At 38.5% G+C, this 25,984-nt stretch overlaps 1 protein-coding gene across 1 annotated transcript in view; it reads left to right on the top strand.

Moving 5' to 3' along the window:
- ZFHX4 (zinc finger homeobox 4) overlaps positions 1–25,984 on the top strand; it is a gene marked incomplete at both ends in the record, with an annotated part of 122,931 nt that overhangs the window by 3,594 nt on the left and 93,353 nt on the right. Inside the window, one exon of the mRNA XM_084215236.1 lies at positions 139–641. Coding sequence (XP_084071362.1) covers positions 139–641 — 503 coding nt within the window. The remainder of the gene's footprint in view (positions 1–138; positions 642–25,984) is intronic.

Here is a 25,984-nt window from a genome sequence, read left to right as displayed (position 1 = left end):
TTCAATCCTATTACAGCTTTTTATAGTTTAAGCTCTAGAGAAAGCAAACTCCTTGTCAAGGCTTTATTTTACGGATTCCTTTGTGTGTGCTATGCTTGCTGGTCTCTACTTTCCCTTTTAATTTTTTTTCTCCTGTAGTAAATAATGAGCTGCCGCCTGAAATCCGGCTTGCCAGTGGTCAGCTAATGGGTGATGACCTGTCCCTCCTTACTGCAGGAGAGCTGTCACCTTATATCAGTGACCCAGCGCTGAAGCTTTTCCAGTGTGCTGTTTGCAACAAATTCACCTCTGACAGCCTGGAGGCCCTAAGTGTGCATGTGAGCAGTGAGCGCTCACTCCCCGAAGAGGAGTGGAGGGCTGTAATTGGAGACATCTACCAGTGCAAGCTCTGTAACTACAACACTCAGCTCAAAGCGAACTTCCAGCTCCACTGCAAGACTGACAAACATATGCAGAAATATCAACTGGTGGCTCACATTAAAGAAGGCGGCAAAACTAATGAGTGGAGGCTGAAGTGTATTGCCATTGGCAACCCGGTTCACCTGAAATGTAACGCCTGTGACTATTACACCAACAGCGTGGATAAATTGCGCTTACACACTACCAATCACAGGCATGAGGCAGCCCTGAAACTCTACAAGGTAAGTCTGTGACAGCAACTCCAGCCAGCCCCGAGTGGGCTGGGGAATTAACCCGTTCAGGGCTCATCAATCAGGACTTTGATGAATTAGTAGAGTAAATGTTTATTGAGCATGCATATAGTCAAACAAATACTGCAGGTTAGTTAGGGAGGAGTGCTCCAGATGAGCCCTGTTGGGTCGCCTGGGGGTCATTTAGGAGGCACTTCCTGCAAACACAGGGTCCATAAGTAATTTTTTGAAAAAAGTTCTCTCATAATAAATGGTGTTTTACATCTCTCATAACCTTTTCAGACTTTGTCCATTACATTTTGATCAGAATCTTGACAGATATTATGGAAAATGATGCTTTTCCCATACCGTGCACAGGGAAAGGAGATCGCTTTCTGGGATATGTGTCTGTTTGCAGCCATAATATATCACAGCCAAGTTATTTTACATTGGAATTTTCAGTAAGCACATCCAATATGCCACATTATTACAAAGGATATTCAAAAGTAAGCACTGTCATCCTTTTGTCTGCCCTTCTTTTCCAAACCAGTAATGATTTTTCACGAACATGAAAGGGTGTGGTGTAGATAAATATGTTAGTAGAATGGCAACTATATTTTTATCTTTACTGGAAAAAACTATGTGGATATAATGAATATGTGGGAGTGATGAATACCATTTATTACACAACTTGTCATGACTTTTTCCAAACCCTAATTATGGGGTAACTTATTTTCTGCCGTGTGTTTACTGGATTGGCTTGATTGTCTTGGTTCATGTACAAAATATAACACATTCATTTCCAAGATGAATAACTTTGTAACTTATTAAAAACTTCTTTTGTCTAGGGGATATAAAAATTCAGGAAATATTGCAAACCATTAGTCATTCTAACAAGCTCTAAATATGATTAGAAAATCCATTTTGTGAGTGTTATCTATTGATTTATACTAGAAATCTCTGATAACTAAGCTATCAGGAGATTTTCATTTTATAACCTGATGGTTGTAACCTTGGTGCATCTGCTGTGAGCAAAAATGGTAGTAACACAAGTTTTGGTCTATTACACCATCCCACAGTGCTGGCTGCTCTGCTAATTTAATAATATATTTTATTCAAATTGCATTTTTGCTTAATTCTAGAGGGTGTTATTTTTTGCTGGTTTTTTTTTAAGGTCTAAAATCCTGTTATGAAAAGTATGAAAAGAGTTGAGAGTCTAGTGACGTAGCCTGCCTCTGCAGCAAAACACCCTTTAGAGGTTCCTGCTCCCTGTCATCTGTGAAGCCATTCCTTGATACCTCCATTTGCATTATGCAGCCACATTCTAAGTCAGGGTTTGTAAAAAAAAGAAAAAAAAACCCAAACAAAAAACCCCCATTTTTGGTCCCCATTTGTTTTTTGGAGTGTTAACCTGTATTATTTCAGTTATTTGTTCTATAATGCCACCATTCAAAGAAATGCTACTGCAAACAGTGCCACAGACAGCAATGACAGAGTAGGAGAAGGGAAGACAGAAGGATTTTCTCAGATGGCTTTACTGCCAAAGCTTCTGAAATGGAAATTTCAATTTAAATTGTTAAAAACAAGATGCCAGCTGCTTATTAAAAAAACAAAAAAACAAAAACAAACAACAAACTATAGTCACAAGGTACTCAAACTATCTACTCAAAACAGTACTTTCTCTTCATTCACTCAACCTGCTCCCTAAAGAAACCTTCATCAAATATGTTTGGGTTCCCAGCCTGTCCTACAAAATTTTTGATGTGGGATGCTATGGGAGAGAGTATTAGCTTTTGTCCCCCTTCACTGAAAATGTCCTGCTGCTGGATCTGCTCCTTTGCCAGATCCTGGTTTGTTAGATGGAGCAGCTCAGTAGCATCTTTGTAGCAGCCATCATGCACAGCAAGGGACCATCACTAGCCTTTGGAGCTCAGTCAGTGAATCAGTTAAGGACATCCATTCCAGTGGAAATGGAATCCATAAACTCTCAGACACCCTCTAGGCTCCATGGCCTAAGTGGAACAATTGAAAGTGTCTGGCTGTTAACCATAGGGTTCCAACTCTCCTGATGCATGTATTTTTAAAGGACTTGTCCCTAGGATTGCTAGTGAGTGTCTCAGCTTTTTAAAAAGTTTCTGTCCCTCATGACTTCCTAGAGAATCTTGGAAATTTGAACCCCTCTAGGTTTAATGACTTTCAGAAAATAGATAGCAAATACACATGCATACACTATTTTCATATAATTTCATTTTAAGGTTAATTTGAAGGAGAGTGATGTCACATCAAAAATATCAGTTGGAGTATTAGTGGGGTTTTTTTAAGATTTAGCGTTGGCATGAAGTGCTACAATGCGTCCCAAATGACCAAGATGTTCTAGATGTGTGTGCTCTATAATAGAATGTAATGCCTCTGTACATCACCCAGAAAATACTGCTCTTAATTGTAAGTGTACATTCAGGCCTCAAGATGTAAATAAATGCAGTTTTGAAAATCTGCTAAGTTATCTGCTAGCAGACTTGATAGTTTTGTCAGGTCTTGGTGAAGCTGTTGACACCAAGGGAGTTGTAAACTTTTTTTCTCATGATACATCAGATAAACTTTTAGAGCACCTAAGGAAAAAAAGAGCATTAATTTGTATGAATAATAGATATATGCCTTAGGAGCAATATCGAATATTCATGTGTTTATATTCAAGCTGCTCCTCTTTTTTAAAATTAAGGCGCTGTGAATATGGTTAGGCAATAAAAAGTTTAATACTAAAACCATCTGAAAGCACAGAAGAAGAATCTGTGGCTTTGTTCCTTTGCTTTGTCAAGTACCTCAAAGTTTTTCTTCAGTCATTTATATTTGTTTAAATGTTATTGTTTTGTGAATTTTCTTCTTATAAATGTTGCCGTAACAGCTTGATTTTTCTCCCTGCGCTTAACTATTGATGGAATAAAAGGATGTCTTTTCATAGCTGTAGCTTTTAAAGCAGCCATGAACATCAGAGCTTCTCTTCTGAAGCTGTATAATTTTAGGCAGTACGGAAATGTCACTTTTAGAGTTAGATTCTAAATGTGGCAAAGTGGAACCTTTAGCTGTTTTCTAAGTTATTTAAAGAAGAAGTGGCCTGGTTGTTCCTTACAGAAGTGCAGTATTCAAATGGTGTTGGTAATGTGGCTGCTAAGAACCAGAACAAAGACGGCCTCACCCTAAATGAACTCTGCTTGGCCTAAATGAATTTCCCAAAGACTTACTTTTGGAATTGTGGAGCTTGATATTAGCAAATTAAACCACAGAAGAGTTGCAAGTTCTTGGCAGCATCCATCAAGAAGCATTCAGTGACTCCACAAGTAAACAGAGAAAGCTCCTATAGCAACAGAGTGCATTTCCATTCTGCAGGAGGAAGCATTCAGCTTCTGCAGATTTGGGAAGCTGAGGCAGGACGGTAATCTGTCTCTGTGGATGTAAAATACATATAGCTGGAACTGCTCTTAAGGCAGCCATTTTGTAGCTTAGTCGAATAGCACTCGGGGAACTGCATATATCATGTCCTGTGCTCATAAAATAGTTTCCAAATACTTTTATTAATAAATAAATAAGTACAAGACAGCATTTTTTAAAAGTGAACTGGAATGTCTGAAAGTAAAATTTACTTAACCAAGCAACTGAATGGCATGATCAATTTCTAATCATAAATTAATATTTGAAGCCAGTTTATCAAAAATATTATTTGATTAGCTGATAATACCTTCAATAGGAATTGCTTTTATACTGTGTATTTACTGCAGTTTACATTGTGTATGCAAATATTTAGAAGCTCAGGGAAAGTGAGAGGCAGCAGTTAGCAGACTGTACGAGAAATACGTTGGTCTTCCTTTTATTTACAAAATATTGATCCACAACACTATTTATGCTATGATTTTTAAGTTTTGGTATTTTCAAGTGTTCTCAAGCAGCAAAGATATCACCCAAAAGGAGTGACCTGATTTCAGTTTAAGAAGGCTAAAGGTTAAAGGTTAGCTCAAAAGCATCATCTGCCTAGATGCTTAACTTTAAACTGATCAATTTAATGAAAATCTGTTTTGCAGATGGTGTTGTAATGTCTTTGGCAGGATTTAGGCAGCTTTAACATTAGACGTATGCTAGTAAAAATTATTCCTTTATTTGACCAGAACAACACCTTTTCTTTTATGTTTTAAGGTAAAAGGCATGTGGGATATGGTATTTTGGCAAAGGACCCAGAAGCAGAAAGTGTTGATGGTCTTTCCATATGGGCTCAAAACCAGAATACCCTTATGTCTATTGCTAACGATGACTGAAGAAACAAACAAAGCTGTATTCATTTTTTTACCATAATGTTTTACTTTGAACCCATAAAAAAGCATTTCAGTCAGACCTGTCCTTGGAAAAGGATTGTCTTCTCTGCTTAGGGTGGAATGCAACAGCATGAACTTTTTTAATCTGGCAGAGCACACCGATTGTCTCTTTCAGGCCTTGCGTTTGTACGTCAGAAGTATTCTTTCCCTTGCTCACAAACCACACAGTAATTGTGTTACTTAGCTGTAGATACTATAAATAAGAAGGCAAATCAGTCAATCCAAATGGTAAGTTTTATCTGATGGAGGTTGTCTGAATAAACAAAGAATTAGATCCTTGGGAGTGTAAAGCAGAGCTTTGTGTTTATGTCTTCTGAGAATCAAGCCCTCACAGTTTTTGCCAAGATAATTAAGTTTCAGCACAACCATGTCTTTCTATTTTCAGATGTATGCAATTCAATAGGAATTTCTTGGGCTGCTAATGCAATGCTATTATATGTTAGCTTTGTAATTATCTAGGACTCTATCCTTTTGCAGAAATGCATTGTAATATTACACACACAAGCATAGTTTGCATGTAAGCAGTTATGAAAGTGGCGCCCTTTGTTTCATATTGACCTTCCAACTTATTTAAAAGAGAGTTTACAATGAGCCTTTGTTTTGTCCACAAATGATCATAAACAGCTTTCTAAAGAGTCCAATAAAATGAGAGAATCTCAAACGTATAACATCACATATTGAAAGGCTGGAAGAACAAATGGGGCTTTTGCTATATTTTATAGGATGGATTTATAATCTGTTCTTGGGTCACTTAGGGCCAAGAATTTTCATGGTCAGCTGCTTGGTCCTGCTAGCTAGCATCCTCTGCAGGAAAGGCAAATACCGTGCAGCACCTGCTCTTCAGCTGGGGCTCTGCATTGCTCTTTAAAGCAAGGTGTCCACTTCTCTGCTGGTTCAAAGTCAAAAGATTAATCAGACCAGGTTTTTTTTTTTCTGCATCTGTCATCAGCGAAGCAGAATAGTCTGTCTGGATTCCATAATGCTGTTTGCATATTGGGATTTTCAGTCAGCCAGGAGTATTGAATGCTTTGCTCATCTTTATCACGTGCAGGAGGCACAAGTGGGATTTAGTCCTTAGGTAACTTTTAGTGTAACAGTTCCCCAAGGAACACTGCTTGGTTTTTTCTCATTATCCTTGTTCTGGATGAAAGCATGGTTGTTAGGAATTAACAACTGAGGGGGATGTGAAGTATATGCACATGGGGACAAATGGACTAACAGCCCAAATCACTTTGTTTGCTTTACTCTGTTTGGCATGAAATGTTGGTACTTGATCAGCTTGGAATTAACAGAAAGTGACATTCTTTTCATTTCAATTGTTCTGCACTAACTTTAATTATAAAATAAAATATCCTACAAATATGCCAATCCAATTATTTTACTGTCATTGTCCCAATATGGTGGTAAAAGGGGTCAGGAGATTGTTCAGCATTGATTTGCATAAAAATCATTGAGGAAAGGAAATTGGAATATGTCTGCACACCTGAGGAGCTAAACCAAGCTTTGCTTGTTGTTATTCTTTTTGGTTGTTTAGAATGAAACTGTTTTCAGTTTCAAAAGTTATTCTAATTTGTTCCTCAACACAAGCCTCATATAGAGGATAGAAGGTATTTAATTTTTTAAAGTCCTTTGAGATTTATGTTCACTTATGGTTTTAAATGTTTTATGAAATTTAATTTACACTGCAAGTTTCAGTTACTGTAATTCAGATTGTGCTGTTGTGCTTACTTGTATAAAGAGAAACCAGTGTTCAAAGGACGCACTGTCTAGTCACAGCTATACATACATTGTGTAGAACAAGTAATGTACATGCCTACTATATGTACTTGTGCACTATAGACAAGAATATTTATTAAAAATCCAAAAATCCCCCAGCTAAGAAAAAGAAATAGCAATGGCTGGTAAAATAGCAATTTCAAAACTACCCTTTTTATGATTAAAATAAAACAGTAGAGAAAGCATTTTCACATTATATTTTATGTACATTTAATTTGATATTCAGATGTCTGGATGTCTCTTACATAATGTTCCTTGCTAAAAAATAACCTATATTGTACGGTACACTGCTGAAACAGAGAGATGTTCTTCATGTTCTTCCATTGAAATGCTGTGCAGAATCCCAGTCTGTGTGCTGTCCTGGCTAAGGGTGTGTGAGGCTGCTCTTGGAAAGGAGGCTGTACCAGACCATTTGCATTGTGCAGCCTGCCCAGTGGAGCCCCAGTGAGTAGGTCCTCTTGGAGAGCAGGAAAAGTGGGCAAGGAGAGCCAAAGCAGCAGAAAGAGCATCAGCCTCATTTATTCAGTATTCTCACAAAATGGCTGTATAACAGCTATTTCTTGTGCCTGGAGTTCTTTCATTCTGACATTAAGAGAAATATGTAATTATTTCTGACTGAGATTCAAAGCAGAGATGCAGTGTATAGTGTATGTAAGAGTATTATGTCAATGTGGGTGCATATGTATGTGTGCATTAATAGATTGCAGCTATGGATTTAGCAGCCACTCCCTCCCAGCCTTGCAATATAGATTTTCTTGTTACCCATAGGAGATTTTAGCTGATATTATGCAACTCGCTACAGGTGTCTTTTCTAAAATTGTAATTAGTTTGCCAGACTCTCCCAGGTGAGGTTTTTCTCTATGCTCTCTTCCACATATTTAAAAATGAGCAGTAAAAAAAAGTAAAAAGACTGACACATGACAGGAAAGTTATATTTTGACATGGATACACGTAATTTAGCTTTGCTATTGTTTTTGCTAAGTAATTTAGAAGAAAATTTCCCTTGGTCTACACATTTGTTGGTCTATCCACCAAAATGCCAGAATTGTGATTTTATAGGAGAATTAATGGGAGTAAAATCTTATGGGCCTCAAATGCACAGGACAGATTTGAGCTTTTTGATACATAGGTTGTGAGACTGTATTGGCTCTATATATGTCTATATTGCCAGACAGATAAATTAATTTTCTGCATTTCTCCTTTTCTTCCTTCTTTGGGGCACTACTGAAGCAGAAAAGGATAAGAAAGGATAGTGAAGATGCTGATGTGAAATACTAAGAAATGCAATTTCTGTTGGTTTCAGCAAGGATCAGGCACAATGCAGGAGATGTAGTTTCTTGTATAAACTTCCACATGTATGTTTGTTGGTAAAACATGATACAGTACAGCAGGAAACAGGTATTAATTATTTTAAATATGAGTAGAGTCTTTATGTTGATAAAACATAAATTACAAGTGGTGCAATGATTTTTGGACCTGATGATCTGCCTGTTAGACTGGTGTACTTAATATGGGCAGATAGTGCAGACTGATGCTCGTACAACCTCATGCTGATATATAAAAGAAGTGAAGCTTTGCTAAGAACTTCAAGACCTTTTCTTTGTGGACAGCCATGAAGGAGGATGTCATAGAAATTACCCCCCTGTCTGCAGCAGAATGTGCCAGCCCTTCAGTAGTGCAGCAGACAGATACACAGCATATTGTGCACCATAGCCTCAGGGGAAACTGTATGTTCTACTCTACCAGTGGGAAGGAAGGCATTAAAATAATCCTTAGCTTTTAAGGGCAGGGGGTATTGAAAAAAACAAAAATTGAGCAAAGGTAGTCTTTGAATGATGAAGTGTGCAGATTCCCATGCCATGGGCATCCTACTGCAGTAGCAGTTACAATAACAGAAAAAAAATGGGTTTGTCATGTACGAGGGGTATGAGCAATACTCCTTGGTTATATGCATGAATAGGAAACATACAGCTAATGGGAGCTATGGATAGTAACAAACTAGCCTCATTCCAAGAGTGGATGTTTGACCAGCACGGTTGCCTAAGAAAAAATGTGATTTTTTTCCATTTAAAGTTGTTATCCTACAGTATTAATCAAACCATGCTGCTCACATGATTCACATGTGTAAAATACATGACTGTATAACTACTGGTTTATTGCTGGAAGCCTAGCATATAAGGGCAGTATTCAGTGTTCTGCCCAAAGAGGCTATTCATTTGTAGTCCCTGTTCTCCCTTGTAAACTCTCTCAAAAATCAAGAACATGCACTACTTCCTTGCACTGCTCCTGGAGGAAAGAACCACAGAGCCACCTTTACCCATAAAGATGGCACAGAATCTGCTGCTCTGGGATTGTTTTTACCCCAGCCTTTAACATAAAACTAGATTACTCTTAGAGAAAATTCTAGATGACCCCTTTAAAACAAAGGCCAGCTGTGAAAACTCTTCTTTCCAGAACTTTATCGGGCAATTCCAAAGGTCTGCATCTCTTGATTTTAGTTGTTTAGCACATATGGAATTTTTCCATTGGCATCCTAAGCTTGTGTTTGGACCTATAGCACTTCTTGAGTGGGGAAGGTCAGTTGTCTCCAAACAACTTTATTAAAAAGATGATTTCCATGGATAATCCTAAGATGTTGCAAGTGGCTCAAGTATTGTAATTGCTATAATTGATGTTATCCTTATCCTAAATTCAAAACTCTGGGTCCTAATAGTAAAGGAGTAGGAAAGGCACTTCTTATTCACAGAATCATAGAATCAGAATCTGGTGTTGGAAGGGACTCATAAGGATTATTGAATCAAACTTCCTCTCCTCGCAAGACACCTCAAACTAAACTATATGACTGTCATCCAGATGCTCCTTGAACTCTGACAAGGATTGGTGCTGTGACCACTTCCCTGAGAAACCTGTGCCAGTGACCAACCACTCTCTCAGTAAAGAGCCTTTCCCTGCTGTCCAAGCTGAACTTCCCCTGACATAGCTTCATACCATTCAGACAACAATGTTCCTGTTTTCTGTGTAACCTAGACAAAAACTTGCTCTATGAGAAATAGATTGAGGAAAAAAATACTAACATTCTCTAATCGGATAAACACTTTGTGAATGACCAGAAACCTGATATTTTTACAATGAGAACAATGGAACAAAGTCTAAGGAGCATCTTGGTATTCTTGTTTGTGTGCTAGTGATGAGAGCATGGAAAAAAGCTTGCTTTACTACTGAAATGAGACAGCTTTAGTATCTAGATGTTACTATTTTGGAAACGCCCTTTGGCATTTGCAGATATGTAAGCAGCTAATGAATGGCTGGAAATTAGGAAGAATAAAGTGGCTGGAAAAAAATGAGTCCAAACTGCAAGTGTTTCTGAAAACCTTACGTCCTTATTTGTTCAGGAGCTTCTGTGACTCAAAATCTTGACCCAGGAGGAAGCTGGAACCCTGGGATATGTCAGGACAGGATCTTCTGAAGTCAGGTCTCAGATGAAAAAGATCACAGGCCACAGAAAATAGTTTAGGACTAATTTTACCAAATTTCTGACCTAGAGTTTGGTCAGATTTGAGAACACTGATGTATTGCTAGTCCCCTGGGTCTAACCCTGTTGCAGATGCATCTCAGTAATAGGTGTTGTATCTAGGCTGTGGATATCCTTTGTCACTTTTTGATTTACTGAGGTAGTCTCATAGGTCACGATGAATTGGATATGCTGTCAATGTGCTCTGTCTCTCTGTTCCTGTCTCCACTGGTGTGTTTTGTAGTGTGTCAGGCTTCAACAATATCTTCACAACACTTGAATTTCTGTGACTTACAGAACTCAATGAATGAAAATCTTTGTAGCTAGTCATTAGGACTGCTGACAGACATTTTTGAGAAAGAGCAAATCCTTACTCAGACACTCTGTAGTCACTTTGAATTTTTTTTTGTCTTTTTGTCTTTTTTATTTTTCAAAAAACAAAAATAGGTTTGTGGGATCATTTCTGACTCAATATGTTACATGTAGGGGGTTGGATCCAAGAAGTCTTGCTAAGATATTTATTTTCTTTTATTTCATGAGTTTTTCACTGAGAAGCTCAAATTCTGTGGTCTCAGCTACCTCAAAATCATCAAACAGATAATATGGTTTATCCAAAGCATTTTGGGGCACATAAAATACAAGAGCTATGCTAGTTTTGAAGGGTTCTGTGTAAGTAACAATTTTTATGATAAGGAAGAGTTGAGCTGGTAATCAAAAAAAGGAGACTCTGAAATCTCATGCTGCAGAGAGCCTGTATCCCAATTCACTCACCTTTTGTGCTCTCCAGATACAAAGGTTTTATGCCTCATGTGTCCACAACAGGAACTAAACAAATGTCTTTCCTTTACTTGTAGTAGTTGTTTGTCCTAATAGATTTAGAAGGTAAGGTCAATACTGTCTGTACTGGCAAACAGAGCATGGCTTTGGGGGAAAAAAACCCAATGTGTCTCTAACCGAGCACAGGTGATTGAGAGGTTGGCCTGTAGTACATCTGACAGTCTCAATGGTCCTCATAGAATTATAATTAAGCATAACAAGTTCTTCACATATGTCTGTCTTTCTGTCTGCATCTATTTATTTTTACATGGACTTTATAGTGTCTGTAGTTGGGAAGGATGGAGTATTGGGAAGAGTTAGAGGTGGAGACTGAAGTTGTTCACGCTCACAAGAGAGACACTTCTCCCACAGCAGTGTTAGAAGGGAAGTTGTGATTGTTGCAGGCTGGGTTTCTTGCACAGGGAGTGCAGCGGACAGTAACAAAAGGGCAGGTGTGAGTGCTTATAAAAATGTGCACTTCCCAGGAGCACAGACAGGATTTAAAACTCTGTGTGCCCATACATACCCCAGGCTGCTCCTGTCATCTTCTATAGGGCTGTACAAAGGTCTGTATATGTTAGCATCTGCTGCAGTCAAGGTTGGATTTCCATTTTTCTTCTAATTTCCTTCTCCCAGTTACTTATAATTTTCTTATACACACTTTTAGGGCTGAAATTATCAGGATTTGGTCTGGGTATAGAGAATATTTCTTTTTTTCTTTGGAGCTCTTTCTGAGTCACTTAATCATGAGATATCTTTCCAACCTGTCCTAATGAAAAATACTCTATTGCAAATAAAGTTAGTTAAGTACATTTCTTGAAGTGGCTGTCCATAACAGAAGAGAATGTTATTTTAAAAGCAACAACACATTAATAGGCCAAGTATGCAATCACTGTCCTATCACAGCAAATTATACCATTAGTCCACCTTATCTAATCTCTTTGCTACAGACTGCCTAACAACAATTGCTTCTGAGAGCAAAGAAAAAAAAAAAAAAAAGAAAGAGATTCCACGGGCAAATGTAGAATAATGTTGCTTATACAGGAAAATGCTTGTTCTTTTCGTATGTCCTCTGTACTTTGTAATGAATTAACATCACACAAATTCAAGTATATATTTTTTCCCCCCAAAGTTGCCTTTGGGTAGTCTTATAGGCATACAAACATCAAATCAGTTTATAAAGTGAACTTCTGGCTCAATCACATGCAGTGGGAAGGAGTTCCACAGGTTAATTTAACCTGCATACAGATTTTTTTTTTTTGGCTTTTAAACTTTTCTGTCATTATTTTTTAAGTTTTATTTGTTCTTATTCATCTGGTAATAGAATGAACAAGATCATGTGTTCTTACTTGCTTTATGATCTTTTACATAGTTTTTATAATTTCACAATAATCTTTATGATTACTTTATGGTATTTTTATCATGCCTGTCTTTTATTTACACAAAAAATTTCAATCCATTCAGTCTTGCTTTTAGTGGAAGTTCTTCCACATTTCTGCTAATCCCATCACTGCTCTCTGAACTCCTTTTACCAGTATTAAATTTTTTTGGAGATACACAGATATTTCAGAACTGAACACGCTGTTCTCAGTGGAACTGTATGATCTTACTGTCCCATGCCTGGTGCATCCAAAAATATAATCTGCTTTAAACAAATCCTATTGCAGTCTGTGCTGGAAATATGTTGCCTTTCATTACATGCTTCTTCCCACGCCCCCCCTTCAAACTGATGCTGAAGTGTCCTGGAGTGGCTACATTTAACTCAGACACCAGTAAAATGTTTGATTGGTTCAAAGTATTCCTTCTAATACACATTTTCTTGGATTTATCCATCCATACTGAGTTTCTTCTGCATGCTCAGCTAACTTTAAAAGTATCTGGCATTTCTCACAGTTCTTTGGCTGGTTTTGACTGTCATGAGTTCATTTATGACTTCTGCAGGATCAGTCCTAGTTTGCAGTTAGAAGACACAGAGGTAATTTTTGTTCTGTTAAATGCCCTGGTAGTTCATGTAGCTTGTTTTCAGCCTCTGTCATTTTAGTTTTGTGCCCCTCTGTTAAGTGCCTACATTACATGGTTAGGCTGCTTCTGCATAGCCAGCTGAGTGGGAAAAAACTCCATCTCTGAATTAACCCATGGGGTAATTAAAGTTCTCCTAATATTAGGAGACTGAGAGAAAGAAGCATCTCCTTGTACCCATGTCACATTGCCTGTCTCTTCATACTGTCTGCCTCTCATTACTTTCCCACATGTGTTGCCATACCTAGTGGCTTGAGGTGCAGATGTCTGTAGGCAGTTAACTATTTGCTGAGCCTGAAGAACAGAAATGGCTAATTAACCACCTATCTGCAAATATCTACCCCAGATATTTATTTACTGATGCAAAATAGAAGATGCTGTTTCTGCATATGGACTGCAGGGCTGAGGCATAACTGCAATTGACTCTTTGTAGTGTCCTCTTTTCATACTGTTTGGTGCTAACTTTAATGTATTATTGATTGTTATTAAGGTATGCCATGAAATACAGATGGGATGTCTGTTGTGGTTGAACTCATACTGTGGGAGCTGTGTTGACTTTTAGATTGCTCTGGCCTTCATGCTGCTTGACATTAAAACCTTTCACATTAGGGTTTAGAAGAAAAAGAAATATAGAGTAACTATATTACCCTGTATGTAGTGTGAAGTAATCTGAAAATATGATGCCAAATTCCCTCCCCACCAAGTCAGCACAACATTTGAAATGAAGTACTCATTTCAGAGCAAGCCAGAAGTTCAAATTCCCCCTATGACTGCATATAAACACTAGTTCAGGACAGGCAATACCTAAACTTAAATTAACTGTGCTACCTGCCAGTAGAACGTGCTAAAAGTGGAGGGATTAGGGGTCTGATTTTCTAGAACACTGAGTCCCAGTGGCTCCTCCTGGCAGCATCGGTTTAGCATCCCAGGGTCCAAGGTCATGCTCATGAGTGACTGGCACCTCTGTGCTGACTGCCAGCCTCCATCCTTGCACAGCCTTCTTGTCTGGATGTATTGGCTAGTTTGAAATACACAAAAATTGCATCAGAGGATCAATTACTGCTGAAATGTCACTACTGAACCCTGTAATAGTGCTAATTAGTTAAAGCAAAGAGGCACTTATCTTGGCAGCAGATCACTGAGTACTTTTTTCACAAAATTAGGTTTGTAATGCTTTACATTCTTCCCTCTCCCTTTTTTGGAGAAGTTTAAGTGTATAAATGTTGAGGGTTTTTTCGTTTTTTATTTCCTATGTCCCCATAAAAAGGAATACTTAATGTTTCTCACTATGTCCAGCAATTTCCATCTTAGAATAGCTTACTTTTGTTTGGAACTCTTAAAGAGGCTATTAGTCATTGGAGAAAACTTGAAACAAGGAAACGTATGACAAACACACAGTCACAGGACAGCCCTCTCTGATTTTGGCTCGGTTCCCTTTCTGCCATTAATGGGGCAAAAAAGAAACTGGAGACCCGATGCAATTTCCCTGCCGTGGGGGAGGGCAGAGTTATTCTGCTTGTGTCAGGGAGTCCCTGGCTGGCAGGGAGCCAGCGGTGTGTGCCCTGTCCTTCCCACCACACACCTCGCAGGAGATGTGGTAGGAGAAGGACTGGGAAGGGCAGTAGCAGAAGGGCAGAGTACCTGCAAGTGTGTCTGTGATGAGAGTGAAATCCCTGCTGCCAGGGAGACGTGGGGAGCTCTCAGGCAGAGCCAGCTCAGGGGGATGCTGGTGGCTTCAGAAAACTTTTTATCTGCTACAGAAAAGCAGTGGCTGCAGTCACAAGCTGTAGGGTCTGACTGCAGTCCTGTGTTTTGATCCACTGCTCAGGTAGGTTTCATTTTTCTTGTGCTCACCTTGCAGGGAGCCTTCCCAGCGTGTGTCAGTGTGTTCTGGGCTTGATGAACTATCAGAGCTCTTTTCCAGCACCAGTTGTCCTTTTTCAGTGCTAAAACATGCACAAGGCTGCCATTCACACATCCCATCCCCCACCTTTTCACCCAGCATTTAGTTTTTGGTGAGGATTATTTCCTCACTATGCCATAAAGATAAGATTCTCAGCTGCCAGTGGCATGAACAGTCTGTGAAATTTCTTTAGTATGAGGTAGGTCGTATTTTTAAGCAAAAGTCTAAATATTTGCTAAGATTCAGGAAAAATACAAGAGTTGTGCTAGTTTTAATGCTCTGCAGAATTTGTTTGAAGCTTTAAAATTATGTTGTTTGTTTCCTATTAAAATGGTGATGAGAGGAAAGAGTAAGGAAGAATGTAGGCTAAATCCATCTTGTTGCAGTATTGATGATCTCAGTAGTATTACTCCAAGGACAGAGAAGTTTTCCAAAACGACAGTGTTTCTTAACTCTGTCAATTGACTGGGACATGGCTCTCCTGTGGTTTGACTACTGTGGTTTGTCACTACTGTGAGAAATTATCCAGTTCAAAAAGTCCTGTTATTTCAGTAATTTCTTGCTGAAATTGATGGTTACTGTTCCTGTTTTTCTCCCAAAGTTTATTTCTAGGGCTTTCCCATTTGTTTCTGGTGCTCTAGATAAAAGGCTAGTCACAAAAGCAGAGTCAGAGAGACTGCTCTGCAATGAGGATTTGTAAAGCAGGAGAGGATGTGAATTTGGGACTGTTTTCCCTTTCCTGGAAGCAGTTTGCCTGTTTGATACAGAGTGTGAGTTGCTGCAATGAAATCCACTTCCCTAAATATTTTTATGGATCAAACCAGCTTACTGGGTATTGATAACCATGACATACTTTGTGGGAGAGCATACACACTAGGACACCTCATTTATAGCCCTTTTCTCCTCCTAAATTATTCCACATTTGTGAGCATTTTTTAAGCAGCTGCTATTTAAAACCAGAAAGCCTCCACCCTAAAAGGCCCCAACCTGTCAGAAACATTTCCTCTCTTGCCTGAAGCTTGGAATTTCACTCCAAAATGCCAGCTCCCTCAGGAGTGTGCATAGTGTCATCCTTGCCTTGTGGTTTACTCTTTGCAACCTCAGTTGCACACACAGACATTTTTTACCACCTCACCACATTTTTCTCCCTTCTCCACCAACATCTCTACGTGTCTGTTTTTCACAGTGCCCTTTGCACCTAGATTTCTGCAGCACTTAGCCCAGTTTCACTCTTACCAAGCCCTATACCCCGTTATATTTTCCTTCTTTTCTGCCAATAATTTCTTTTCCACTTTCTCTTGTGGATGAATGTGTTATATACATTGTCATGTGCATTGTTATGAGCATTTCTATTTATCTGGGATGATTGGGATAAAAATTTTATTGTCTTGAGATTGAGTTGGCTGTGTTGTTTCAAGTAATAAAGAGAGAAAAAAGGTGTGCTGAATATCCCATAGGAAGCTATCATGCATTTTGAACCTGCTGCATATTTTGCATCAGGAAAAATATGTTAGAAATTTCTAGGGTGCTCTCTAACTCTACCAATACTCTTTTTTTCATATGGCTGCATGTACTGAGCAAAGCCCCAGTAATATTAAGGGGGAAAAATGCTGCTGTAACTTTGTGACTAATATATTTTAGAAACGTCTTACATTTTTCCTGTAATAGCTTTTCCATACATAGTAACATTTCAGTTTGAAGGTCTGACTTCTCAAAGCCTATCAGAGCTAAAAACAAGTGCCAGCATTCTGTTGAAAAGCTGGAAACTTCCCACTTCCAATGCTATGAAGCTCATTTTTCAGACTCAAAGATCATAAGATTAACACATTACTGGTAAAAGGCCCATCCTGGGTGTTGCCCCCATGTAGTCTGAAAGGCAATTTTTTTGTTTGAAAGCAAGGAAAAAGTCTTGATAGTGGTTTGCAGCAAAACCAAACTAATGACAGCTGATTTCAGCTTACTGATCTGGGAGCATTAACAATAGTTACTCTTGGAGACAATTTCAGGTCTTGTTGACACCATCATCTGGGACTCAGTTGAGAACTCTCAGAAGACCATGCTCCTCTACCTTTCACACAACAGGTGTAGAAGTGTGCCTTGAGCAGTCAGAGTGCCCTTTGTGAAGAATTCTGGACCTGTGCTGGGTTCATATTGACAATATAAAATCTTCCATGTGGCATCAATAAGGCCGGGATGAAACACATGACATATAATAGTTCCAGACCATGGTCTTTCATTCTTTTTTAGGCATAACCACAGGGGCCACATAGGAATAATTATCTGGCTATGTAAAGGGGTCAAACCAGGGCTTTGATATTCACAGTACATATCCTGATGGGAGTGTATTGTTTAGGTAGGGTTAATTTTTGTCCCAACTCCAGCAAATGGTAAATTTTCCGTTGAACTTGGTGGAACTAAGATTTCACACATGACACTTAAATCTGTGCTATATAAAGCTTTGTATAAATACATCTGTATATAATATATATCACAAGCATGTACAAATGTGTTCCTGTATATTTTAGCCAGTTACATAAACTGTGTTTAAACTGTCTACTATGCAGATGCCTAGAATGAACAAACTAAAAAATCTGGATGGAGGTAAAATACTCAGAGAATGTAATGGGAACATGGTTTTCACAATTGTGACTTTGAGAGGTTTTGTTCCCTTTATTAGCTGCCTTTCTCTTCTATAAAATCATGTGGGATCTTTTTTCTAGTTGCATCAATTTGCAGCTACAAATGTTTTACATTATAAAACTGTGTAAAACAGGCTAAAAATTGTGAAGTGTAAGAACAGATAATCTGGAGCCTTAAGTGCTTTGGGCAAACTTCTCCTACCAGCTTTCAGAGATACAGAAGGAGTCTGTGTTTGAAACCCCTAATCAGAGCAAAATGAACGTTTTAGTGTTCTTGGACATAATATCAGGCTAACATGCTCCCTGACTGACATCCCGTACATACTGTATAATTGCCAGCCTGCTTCTCCATGTGCCTTGAAGATTACATTTTTTTAATGTACCAATATTAATAACCAGATGTGATCTTCTTCCTGCCCAGGGGTCAAGCTAGCTGGCCAGGTCAGGCTGTTTGTCTGTGTGCACAGACTGTGAAGTCTATTCAGAATGACAGGTATGGGGGGGGAGGCGGGTAGGGTGTTAACCTCAAGACCACCAAAAGGGAGTTCTCCCTGCTGGGAACAAAGACCAGCAGGAGCTTCAGCCTTTTTCAGTACTCCTGGGATTTTTACCAAGTGAACAAAAGATGATGCACAGCTGAAGAAATGCTCTTCACAGCTGATACATAATTTAAGATGTTCAGTTACAAACAACCGGATATGTATTTGTGATTTCATTTGAGCACAGTCCAATTATCTGCAGTCAGTTAATATTTTTGTATGAGTAGTTTCTGTGTGCTGCTTTATATGCTCAGAAGACGCTCAATTGCCAGAGTTTGAAAACACACTGGCCTTGAAAATAGCCCTGGTACTTAAAGAAATAGCATTAAAACACCAGCAGTTGCTATGGGGTGTTTTGTACCTTCTAGTTAATCTTTGCTAGTCTATGTATAGATTATTTTATAATATGATATAGTTTCATTAAACATGTATTATAAAAACATTTACTCTTCACTCTCTCTTTTTGTTAGGATAAAAAAAAAATCAAAAGAAGAAGCTATTTGTTTCCTAATTGATTTTCTACGTTAGTTGTTCATTGAATAGATAAGTAGTGCCTGTGATATTTGATTACAGAGCAAGGCACCCATTTAACCTTCCGTTCTTTCCTGGCCAGGATTTCAAATACAATACAACGTACCTCCCTTAGGCTCAGTAGGATTAGACTGCTAGCAGTAATCCCTGATGCTATGAAATAGACCTGATAGAACTTCAACTCACTTGTTTAGGATTATGCTCATGAATTTCAGTCATCTACTTGTATTAACCCTTTGGGAACTTGTGTGATTTATGCTGCTATAAATAATAGAACATTATAGCAAACAATGGTAGATGCGTATCAAAACTTATCTATGTATTTTAAAGAATTCACTTTTGCATGGTGATCAAAGTGTAAAATTCACATTGAAATTAATTTAGCTCCTAGAGCATAAATCCTCAGAGTTTGTTTTAATTCTAATGTTCAGTTGCCTTTTGTAATTCAACAATGTCTTTAAACAGGTTGGTCTCAATTTGTGCATTGCTTTTTAAAAATTGTTTGAATAAATTTTAGTTACCAAGGTTGCATTGAAAGGGTAGACAAGTGATATCTGCTAACTACAGAGCATCAGTGCAGAATCTCCCAGTATAATGACTTGAATGCAAGCATGGTCCTGTGGTAAAGAGGAGGAGTAGTGGTACTTGAGCTGTCATTTCCATTGCTACTTTTTTTTTTTTTATAGCAACAATGGGCAATACTGACTTATGCCCTGAGCTAAAACAGAGTAAGAGTGCCAGAGCATTTCTGATGGACCATGAGATGGTGTGCAAAAGCATTGTAATCACACCAGATTTGGACTACTCTTTTGAATTGGTGACTTTTGTATAAATGCTGATTTTTAATCTGGTCAAATCATTACGGGGAATAACTCTATACTAGCAATAAGAAGGAATAGATCTTCTCTCTTTTTCATTTTCAGGATCCTAAAACCCACCAATGAAATAAATATTGTTTCCTATTACAAGTCTCTTAAACTGTTGAACCTTTAGTTCAAAGGCTCATTAAATATTTATGTGCACAACTAATTGTACTGATTATTGAAATGAATATATGTATATGTTTTAGAATATTTGATGTCAATTACAGTGAAAAATTGTGGAGAGTTTGACTTGGGAACTCTAACCTACTCTCTTAGCAGAAGATAGAGTCAAATTAGGACTGACTGAATATGCACATTAAAGCCTCAATTGGTGAAACTACTGCCACTTCAATACACCTGCATGTGGAATTGCTATATTTAAAGGCAAGATGACAGACAGAATCAGTGCTACTAGCTGCACTTGATGACAGAGGCATCAGGGCAGTTCTTTACCCTTTAGACACTATTAAAGCATGCCTATTATTGTAGATCTGTTAGATACTCTTGATACATCTGATGATAAAGTGGTATTGATGAATAGCTGAAGGCCATGAGAGCAATAAATGAAGTTACTCTTGAGTGATTCCATTCTTTTTTTGCAGAAGGACTCAGGAGTGGGGGTAGTTTGGGGTGGTTGTTCATCAGCCCAGTGGTTCACTCATGTGCTCCCACGTGGAGTATTGCTGAGTTCTAGTTGGTCACACTTCTTGATTAACATATGCCAAGGCCATTATGGGAGAATCTTCTTTGCTTGAGGTGTGGGTGTCTCCATGATGCAGATGATTTTCATCTCCACAGCAATATCATTAGACTTGGATGGTGAAATCCATTGTTTGGCTTTGTGTCTTGCCAGCCTTGGGGTTTGGATATAGCCGCTGTGTTGTAAACTGGTGGGATGCACAGGTGGTAGGAATGGCCAAGGCAGCTGTCTCACACTCACAAGCTGATTCTGCATTTGACTCCTGAGGTAATCCAAGGAGTGATAAGCATCCCTTAGTAATGCCTATGTATACATGTGCCTAGTTGCTAAATGGATAGATGTTCCTTCTCTTTCAAATTGGCTTCTCTCAAGTTTTTTTGTCTTAGAAATATCTTCCAAAAACTGTGCCCAGTCCTGCTGCTGCTGAAACCTAGAGTCAGTTGCAATATTTAGTACATTTAAACTTTTGTGCTTTGTTGGTTAGTTTTGGTTTGCCACCTGGTATATTTCTGTTCCCTGATTGATTGCAAATGTACCATTAGAAATGGGCTGTTTCATGAATGCTAAGTTTACACATTCAGAATGTGTTTTCCCTGGATATTCTGCAGTATGTGTTTAAACATAGCTGTTTCTGAAACAAATTCCTTGCTTAGGTCAGCAGATTTAGTATGGAGAAATTCATGGAAAGCAAACAGCCAAGAGGTGGGGCGTGGAAGGAAGTAATTCAAGAATTTCAGATGAATATAGACAGTATTTTCCATCTCAAACCTCTCATGCTTTAATTCTAAATGCAGAACTTATAGAACTTAATGGCCTACAGGTTGCCACCTTCAGATTTGCTGCTAAAAGAGAGGTAAAGCTGTAAAGTTTGGTGAGATTGGAGCTGCCAGGAATATAGCTGTCTATCCATTAGCCAGTTTTTCTGACAGCAGGTATTTTGCAGATGCAGTTTCAGCTCTGTTCCTACTCTCTCAACTTGTCTCTAGTTGCAGTTTTCACCGTGTTTCAACCTATGAGGACTGAAATGAGTCAGACCCCAATTCTTTCTGAAAACCTCACTTTAGATACATAATTCAGATCAGCTAAGTGTCCTGGGCTAAATCTCAAAAAACAATGAAAGCTTGTATTTTCTGAGAGTGGTTGGCAAATGAAGAATTTCTTTCTCATTTTCTTGATCAAAACTTCAATTTATGATCATTCCACAAATTATCAAGCTGCACTTGCCCTTCAGTTTCTTACAGGGTAAAGGGAATATTGGGTGGCCATGCTGGGAGAGTTTTTCCTTAGATGAAAATAACTTCTGATGGCTTGGGTAACACTACTGTTTATTAACGTGCATTTACTGAGCAAAGCAAAAAAAGGTTGTGTGTGTGTGTGTGTGTGTGTATGTGTGTGTGTGAGAAGGGAATCTTATTAAGTCTAAATAAATAGACTGTAGAAACCATGGTAATACTTTACACTTTGTAAAGCCTTTATTCAGAGGCTTTCAAAATGTTTTAACAATGTTAATTAAATTCAGTGCTCCTTCATTCTGTGTTAGCCTAAGTGCATATAGGGCCATCTTCATGTACATACTGGTAGAATTGAAGAAAGCTCGTGTTCAACTGTGTGCAGCAGCAGTGCACCGCAAGTATTTTCAAGGCAGGTGAAAAAAAAGAAAAAAAGCCTTGTTCAAGTGAAACTGCACAGGGAATTGCCTGTAGGTAGGCAAAACATAATTACAAGCTGAAATTTGGCCAAGACATTTGTCTTAACACTCTTCCTCCTTTGAAAAAAATGTGCCACGTACTTAATAACTTTATTAAGTACAAGCAGTTGTGAAATCTGTTCTTTGTTTCAACCAAAAGGAAACATTTCCGAACAGGACGGTGCTGTTAAACACCAAGCTAGGGCACTGACTCATTACTAATTTAGACAGAGAGCACCATCAATGAATTACCAAAACTCTTTTTTGTAGCACCGGTGTTTTCCTTGGAGATCTCCCCTCCGAGTTCTGACCCTGCTTTAGCCTGCGAGATCTGAAGGGATCACAGCACAAGGTGGTATGGCTTAGGGCTGTATATAAAATGATGAAGGGGAGAGTGAAACCCAGCCATGTGCTCCCTTTACTTGACACTGTAGTAGGAGAGGGAGGTGGCATTCAGTGAAACTCAGAGCTACTCTCTTTTTTTTTTTTTTCTGCAGTAAATAATCAGCCTGTGAAATTCACTGCTGCAGTGGGGGGTTATCCGGATAAACAGTTTATCAGGATTTTTAAGAAGGATAAGGGCATGAACATTAATGATGTTTCTGATTATGTGGGCTAAAACAAAAAGATACAAGAACGTTTAGTTCTCTATTATTATGGTTAAAGTCAGGATATAAACAGACTGTCTTCCAGGGTCAGGCAAGGATCCCTCATCACACTGCACATTCATTGAGGCTCTCTCAGGGCTCGTATTTGTACCCTGCTTTTTTGTGGATCTGGCATTAGCTGTTTGCACAGAGAGCATGTGGGAACACCTGGGCCAAGGGGATGATTCATAGTGTTGCTCCTGCGTTTCCGTCTCTCTGTCTCCCTCAGTGACTGCTCTCAGAGGACGACATTAGACTTCAAAAATGAATACGAGAACTGAGTGTTTCAAATGTAAATAAGATGCCTTTCTCTTCGCAATTTCAGTCTCACTGAGGAAAGGTACTACTCCAACAGTAAACAACTGAATCTGCGTGTCTGGGTTATTTTGTTTTTCTTTGTCAGCTTATCACTCAGCGTGGGAGAGGAGTGTCTGTGTCATAATTAGTGTTTCATTTATTTAATTTGGAAGTACAAACAATAGACAGAAAGGGCCATTTGACAACTAATTAATTTGTTTCTGCTTGAAGAGCATGACAAAAATTTTGCCTTCAGATGAGCATTCATAGACTGTGGGTTTGCATTTGAGTAATAACTCATCAGCATTACTCCATAGATAATTTGATATCCTCAGTACAGCCTGTAAAGGTACAGGCTTTGAATATATTTTTTTAAATTTGGATGACTATTGGAAAGTCTTGGATCATTCTAAGACCCATTATGATTCAGAACCACACAAGATCTCTCCACGTTTCTAGGAAGCCCAATTTTATTCCACCTCTTGGAAGAGGATGAAGCATCTGCAGCCTGGCTCCTGTGACAGCTAGTTCTGCAGAATCCACGTGGCACCATGTGAGATAGGGCTTGACTCAGGTTACTGTTTTTCACAGCAGTTTTACAGGCATCACAGTAACGTGTTACTTCTGTGTGCTAGCTGTTATTAATTGTTCTGTACACTCTGCTCCGAGCAAGGATTAGGAAGGCAAACTCCAGTGTTGTGAACGTTATGAGCAGAATAAACAATCCAGGCCTATGGAGGCTGTGTGCTGAGAGCTGTCTGGGTCTTGACACAGCATCTTTCCAACCATGGCCAGTCAATCTGTGTGTGGAACCCACAGATGGAGCAGGGGAAGCAGGGGGTAGCCTAGTGCTCTGCAGGGATTTGTCCTGATACGGGGCTGGGAGATGGCGCGGCATGCGCTTGGGCTCTCTGCTAGGAAGCACCAGAGTTTTCTGTAATACAGAGTGTGAGAGAGCAGATTTGAATTGCAATAGAGGGATCGGTCTTCTTTAGGGAGAGGTATGTTGTTCAGCATGGTATTTTTCACATTTCCCTGTTTTCTTTCCCTGCAAAGTATTAATAATGTATTGGAGAATTCACAGATGTTAGTATGTCAGTAGGACTAGAAGAAAAACTGTAGGAGGGAAAGGTTTTGCTTGACCCAAATGAAGAGGACAGCTTCTTCTGTTAGAAAGAAAGAAAATACATTGATTGTCTGAGGAAAGACCTCACAGGGAAAATTGAGATGTGATTTTTTCCAGACATCCAGACTGTGATGGTTAAGAACTACAGAAGAAAAAACGTTACCCCAAACAATACCAGGCAGACCCTGGAAGGTAAACCAATGTGGAAGTCAGTCAAAGGCTTTCAAATAAAAGCTTCTTCAAATAAAGTCCAAGTAGCAAGAGAAACAAGACTACTGCAGAGGGAAAATGAGAATGAAGCAGTTTTATTAATACTGTTCAGTGCATGAACTAACATTTAATAAGTTTTTAACATATCTTCTTCACATATCTCTGCAAAGACCTGTAGTTAGTAATACTGGTATTACAAGTTAGTGATTGTAAATATTAATTATAATAACATTGTAATGTAATCACTGCAATGCACCTTTTAAAATCAAATATCCTGGTAGAGGAACCAGATTTTTCTTTGTTATTTCTAGTCTTAACCTGAGGTGTGTAGAAGGGGGAGGGGATAAGGATTATTTTAATCCCCAAATCAGACATGGGTATGTGAGTGGGCACTGGCATGCAGACCAGCTAAATCTAGTATTTTAAAGCAACGTATAGTATCTCTGAGTGTGGACAATGATAAATAACATTGACCTAAAACAGGAATGATTTTAAGCCACCTTCACTTATCCAGCTTCATGGAGGTCTGGAAATAGATGTTGATTTTACTTTGCATCACTCTGTATATGGGTCATTAAATGTTTTAATATACTTAGAAGTGAGATGCCCATTCTCTTAGTCACTTTTTTCCCTTTGTCTTATACATTGTCACAATAGTGTAGAATAAATTAAAAATAAACCTATAAATCACATTAAAAACAGAACATAAAATATAATTTACATTTATTGATCACTTTCCCAAAGCTCTGAACCACAGCTGTTTGGAACAAACAAGCTTCTTAACTCTCTCCTTTTTACAAATGTCCTTTGAATCAGGGATTCAAACCTGAAATAACACAGTGGCACTTGGAGACAGCCTCAGAGATATGAGGGATTCACCGGATACTGACACAGTCTTTGAGTTTGGTTGCTTTGTTTTGGTTTTTTTTCCCTATTGTTTGGGGTTCTTTTTTCTTTTCTTCATCATTTTTTTTTCTTTTCTATGGCAGTGGTACTTTTAGGTTTTGCTTGAAAGATTTTGGTGCTTCAGACAAAGAGGAAGCTTTTGTCTCAAAGGCTTGCAGTTCAGCCCCTTCAACAGAAAAACATTATTTTCCAAAATATTTTAATTTTTTAATAACAAATGATAAGCCAGGATTTTAAAAAAATAGGACTGATGTAGCCACTATGTAAGTAATACTCTAATGAAATAAAATGTCTCTCCTCAACCACCTGTCCTATGTTATGCAGCAGTAGTAAGTGGAGTTTCCTTTGTGCATGTCCAGGTCTTTTCCCCTCAGTGATTGTTCTTTTCCCCTCAGTGATTGTTAAGACTTTATCTTCCAACTGTTACACAATATCAGGGTCCCCAAAAACTCAGCAAGGAAAGCTCAACTGGTATGAGATGTGCAAATAAGACACTGGTTTTCCTTTTTGTTTTTTTTTTTTTTAATGGAGATGCCAGATGACATATCCAAATAAGCACTTGAAATATTCTTGGTAAGAGTTTATTAATAGTTGCCATTGCTACAAGTCCTCATGTGTGCCCCTTTGAAAAACAGTGGTCACTTATTAAAGACTAGAGACAGAACATTTTCTCGAAAAAAGTTGTTAATAAAGCACGTCAAGACTTGTTTCAATAAGTATTGGTCCATGAATACTTCATGTGCTAATTTAGGGTTTAGAGATATTTAGTCATACAAGCCCTCTAGTCTGAAATAGGCATGTACCTTATTATTATTATTTAAACA

Source organism: Fringilla coelebs (genome assembly GCF_963513975.1).
Source record: "Fringilla coelebs genome assembly, chromosome: 1".
Classification (NCBI taxonomy): Eukaryota; Metazoa; Chordata; class Aves; order Passeriformes; family Fringillidae; genus Fringilla; species Fringilla coelebs.
The sequence above is the reverse complement of the archived record's forward strand: the minus strand, read 5'-3'. Positions and strand labels throughout refer to the sequence as shown.